We start from the raw sequence: 5,564 nt of genomic DNA, 5'->3' as shown, positions 1-5,564 counted from the left end.
ATATATATATATATATATATATATATATATATATATATATACACATGTGTGTGTATATATATATATATATATATATACACACACACACACACACACAGAGAAAGAGGGGAATGGAGGGATACACACACATTTTTATGTACGTATATACGTACATAGAATAAACTGTGCATTCAGAAAGCTATAAAAGCGAATTTATTATTTTTTTAAATCTAACGAATCAAAATATGAAAAATAAAACAAAATCGTAAAAGTAACTAAAGAAAAAAAACTAATGGATATAATTCAAGGTCCAACATTGAAGTTGAATAGAATAGAAAAGAGGGAAATGTGATAGCTTGACATTTGTTTCACACTCACATATCCCTAACACACACAAACACACGCAATATACATGCATACATATATACATACATACACGCAAAGAAAAATAAATAACAATCTACACTATGTCAGAAAATTATATAAAGATAATACATGTTGTGTAGCAAAACGAGGCTCTTGCCAACCCCCGTTTGTCTATTATCCTTATTATTATTATTATTATTATTATTGAGTAGGTGAGAGAGCAGTGCATACCATCAAAGTGACACTGGGGTAAAATATACGAAGCCCAGTGGTGCATCCTAAATCCTGTCATTATTTTTCCTGTCTATTTTGATTAGTTCATTTAGAGTCCAGTTAAGAATATTGTAGCTGTAACTTAGAGTGTTGATACCTATTATCTTGTTTCTCGCATTGAGCTCTGTTGTCAGTTTTAATCTAATTCGTCTATAGCATTTTTTAAATCTTCTCTTTCATTTGTGTGTGTTGTATCGTATCTAGTTCATTGATTCCTAAGTATTTGTATGTCTGGCTTTGGTCTAATTCTCTTATTTCATTTGCTTTATCTAGTGTGATGTTGCTACTCTTAACTAGTTTTCCTCTATTCAAGGTTGCTTTTCCAGATTTTCCTGAGCCAAATTTCATGCTTATTTCTTTGGTAAATCCATGTACTGTCAGTAGTAGTGTTTCCAGCTGTCTACCATTTGTAGTGTACAGTTTTAGATTATCCATATATAAGAGACGGCTGATTGTTTTGCTGTAACAGTTGTATCCACTTCCAGTTCTGTTTAGCATGTGAGATAAAGGTGTCTGTACTAAGCAGAAAAGGAGTGGAGAGAGAATGTCTCCCTGGAATATTCCTCTTCTAATGGGGATAGCTTTGGCTTTTATGTGTCCCTCTTTTGTTTGGAGCTGTAGCACTGTCTGTCATTTATTCATGGAATGTTTTATATATTTGATGATTATTGGTGCTACCTTATTCATGGCTAGTGTTTCTAGGATCCATGTGTGGAGAATACTATTAAAAACCTTTCGGCAATTGATCCAGGCCATACTTAGACCCTTCTTTTTTCTGCAGCTGTCTTCAGTTATGGCTTTAATGATCAGTAACTGATCTTTACAGCTGTATGAGCCTTTGCAGCATCCCTCATGCTTTACTGGAAATAGGTTGTTTTCTTCCAGATGTCTACCCATTCTCTGCGGTATTATTGCAGCAAAGGCTTTGTAAATTGCAGGGAGACAAGTTTTCGGTCTGTAATTTTGTGGGTTTGCCATTTCAGTGGATTTGGGAATTAGGATAGTTTTCCCTTCTGTGAGCCATTAAGGCATTGTCTCTGGCTCTGCTGGTATTTCATTAAGTTTCTCAGCCAGCTTTTTATGTGTTCCTGTTAGGTATTTTAACCAGAAGTTTGGTATCTTGTCGTGCCTGGGTGCCTTTCAGTTGCTTAGTTTTTGCAGTGCCTGGTGACCTCTTCAGTTGTTATAGAGATCTATAGTTGTTCAGGTGATGTGTTCGTTGTTTTGATAGATCTTTTCTGAGGTTGTTCTTTCGCCGGCCATATTTCTTTCCAAAAATCTTCCACTTCTGCTGTTGATGCTGCATTACTCTCTATTTTATTTTTGCCAAGTTTTTGTTAGAGTCTTTGGGGGTTGGAGTTGAACTGTTTGTTTTGTTCAAAGAAACGTTGGCGTTTCTCATACCGGCAGTTTCTTTGTGTTTTGGTGAGGATATCTTGCTTTAGATGTTCTTTTACCTCAGGTGTATCTTGTTCTGTAATTTTGTATTTACGTAGTATTTTTCATCTCTCTTTGTTGCTCAGTAGTGTTGATTGACAGATCCTTTCTCTTCTTTTCTTTTTTTTTTCTCTGGATATTATTTATCCACAGAGTTTGCTTGGGTGGTGACACTCCTGTTTGGATAGGTTTTAGTGGGTATCCAGCTTCTTTTGTGGCCACAGAGGCTGCTGCAAATATTATATCATTTAGTCTGGTCATATTGACATTTGTTTCTGTGGCTATTAGTTCTGTGACGGCTAGTATCACGCTGTTTATTATTGACGTTGCTTTATTATCAATTTTAATTTTTGGGAGGTACAATCGGTGGTCCATACTGAGATCTGTGACTTTCATTAGTTTCACCTTCACTATTTGTGGGTTTTAGATTTGTTTCGGATTATTATTACTATTGAGAGAGCAGTGCATGCCATTAAAGTGACACTGGGATGAAATATACGAAGCCGTGTATACCCATCATGACTACCAGTCTGATAAGGGTACACAAGGCACATGCATCACAACCGTATCTGCATGACATGGTGATCTCATATCGAGATAAACAGTGCATGACTTTGCAGATGGGGCCCAATTAGAATTTTCTTCAGCTTGAGTAGCCTATCCCGCTCAAAAGGTCCCTGAATAAGGGTTGTTTAAGGATGTCGAACGAAACACCCATGTTCAAACTCCAAAGATTTCCTCTCAACACATGGCTATGATGCTCCCCCACTACTTCTGCTCGTGATCAAAGATGCACATATCGTCAGCCACTAAGGGACATGCTCAACTGGTTAAAGTCAAACAACTGACAAGCAAATCTGTGGTATTAAGCAGAATATTTGCTGTAGCCCATCTTTTATACCAAGACAAAACAATGTACATGATAGCACTTTCAATCAGTTAAGACCAGAAGCCATGAGATCCACTGCCTGGTACTATTATTATTATTATTATTATTATTATTATTATTATTATTATTATTATTATTATTATTATTATTATTCATGGTGTGCACGAATGTTTTACATTCGGAATCAATGTCCTTGATACCGGGTCACAACCAGTTTCTTTAGTCATCGAGGATCTTTCTTATAATCCTTGTTCCCAAAAGAGCAGATTTCTGAATTGATGCAACTCTTGTAGTTACACCAATCTCAACAAAGAAACTTTTAAGTCTGTTGGTGACAGCACCTAGAGCACCTATGAAAACTGGATTTACTTTTGTAGAACAACCCTACCCCTCAGTCTTCCTATTTCCCTAGCCAAGTCCTGATACTGTCCTCATTTTACCTGTTCTTTAATTGCTAAATTCATGTCCACGGATAGAGCCATATCTTTGATGGTGCATTCTTTTTTTTCTCTTTGTCCAGAACGATAATATCTAGTCGCCTTGCATGAAGTTTCTGGTCAGTTTGTACATTAAAAGACTTTATACTTGTTGTTCTCTGTTACACTTTCTAGTTGACGTTGGTACCATTTTCTTCCTGCTTTAAATCTTCTTTGCCATATGTCCTAGTGTTTTACATTGGCCACACAGTCGTTTCTGCGTCTATATTCCTTCTGAGTTCTACAAGAACTTATGTGCATAACGAATTCCTCTTTGCTCAAATTCGTCTATTTTTGTCTTAATGGTATTCGTCCGCAATGATCGGCTTTACGTAGACATTATGAGTCCTTCAGTTTCTTTTTTAAGGTCTCGATTCAAGACGCAAAACCAAGATCAAGATTATTATTATTATTATTATTATTATTATTATTATTATTATTATTATTATTATTTCGGAATTTACCAGTTGAGTACTGGGGCCTTGTGCCTATAGTACAAAGGATTATTATTATTATTATTATTATTGTTATTATTATTATTTTTATTATTTAAGGCAGCGAGCTTGCAGAGTCGTTAGCACGCCGGGTGAAATGCTTAGCGGCATTTCGTCCGTCTTTACATTCTGAGTTCAAGTTCCACCGAGGTTGACTTTGCCTTTCATCCTTTCGGGGTCGATAAATTAAGTACCAGTGAAATACTGAGGGTCGATGTAATCGACTTGCCCCCTCCCCCAAATTTCAGGCCTTGTGCATTTAGTAGAAAAGATTAATATTTTTATGATTGTTATCTTTTTTAGGAAAACGGTGGTGAGAGGAAGTGTCAAAAATATTTAAAGAGTATTACATGACGAAATAGAATTACGGGAGAGGAGGGCTCTGTAGGTTGCACTTTCATGAATTTCATTTGGTATCCAATATTACTTTTATGGGTAAGGAGCGTATTTATAATGTAAAAAAATCTTTTGTTGTTATTTTTTATTTTTGTGAGTTTGTGGAGGAAGAGCATGTGTGGGAAGAAAAGAAGCGTGAGGAGAATAAGAAGTGGGGTGTTTATAAACAAACTTACACTTGGTATCCAAATGATTGGAAGGCTCTGTGTAATTCAATACCGTCGATTGTTCCAGAACCGTCTACGTCGAAACTGTAAAAGAAAATAATGGTATATGTATATATGTGTGTGGTGGGGGGTGTATGTATAGAGAGAGTGAGAGAAAGAGGGTGTGGTAGATAGGGGTTGGTTATATAAATGAATATACTTTCTATAGGTTTCATGACCAATCAGTGTTCTAGCTACTCTGTCAACGGAATTATCGACCTATTACATATAACAGCCAAATCATGCTCCATTCACGTCTTACCTTCATTTTACATATATATATATATATATATATATATATATATATATATATATATATGTCCTTTATAAATATATATATATATATATATATATATATAATTAAAGCTACGAACAAACCAACAGGAGTTGCTGGAAATAACAGTCAAAACATTGTTTAAAGCAGACATTTATTAGTTCAAAAAATTCAAGAACGAAAGTTTGCAATACACTCTAGGATTTTATAAAATTAACTATCTTTCTCGTATCTCCTTCTACACATAGGAAAGGTTTAAAGCTGTGGCCATCGTGCTAGAATCGAATTCCTTCTGTTATGAAAATAAACAATTATAGAACACGTGGTGGTTACACTCCTTGTGCGCATGCACAGCATCTTTGGTTACTATGGAAACAGAGTTCTTCGCAATCAGCTATGCAACACGTGGTACTTCTTTGCTTTGGTTAGTATGGAAACAGAGTTGTTTGCCACGCTTCTGATTGGCTAAAATACCCAATTTTTGCAAATTTTAAAGGCTAATAACTTTTTAATTATGGATCATAGGAAAAATGAATTTCATTTTCATAATTAGTATACAAAACTTAATCTATATTCCAAATTTGAAATCAATTGGAACAAAATTGTAAACAGTGACGAAAACCACTAAGATCCCAGGGGTGACCAAATTATTTGGTGGGAAGAGCCATGCATGATATTTTCTCACACTCAAGAGCTGCAACATGTATGTGTGGTTTGTGTGTGTGCACGTGCACATGCACACAAACACACGTGTATATATATATATATATATAT

At 35.4% G+C, this 5,564-nt stretch overlaps 1 protein-coding gene across 1 annotated transcript in view; it reads right to left on the bottom strand.

The window, feature by feature from the left end:
• LOC106867817 (calpain-3) overlaps nucleotides 1-5,564 on the bottom strand; it is a 114,107-nt gene that overhangs the window by 5,166 nt on the left and 103,377 nt on the right. The window contains exon 7 of the mRNA XM_014912840.2: nucleotides 4,487-4,561. Within this exon, the coding sequence (XP_014768326.1) occupies nucleotides 4,487-4,561 (75 nt within the window). The remainder of the gene's footprint in view (nucleotides 1-4,486; nucleotides 4,562-5,564) is intronic.

The sequence above is a fragment of the Octopus bimaculoides genome, chromosome 23, assembly GCF_001194135.2.
Source record: "Octopus bimaculoides isolate UCB-OBI-ISO-001 chromosome 23, ASM119413v2, whole genome shotgun sequence".
Lineage (NCBI taxonomy): Eukaryota > Metazoa > Mollusca > Cephalopoda > Octopoda > Octopodidae > Octopus > Octopus bimaculoides.
Note: the sequence above shows the minus strand (reverse complement) of the source record. Positions and strands in the feature narration are given on the sequence as shown.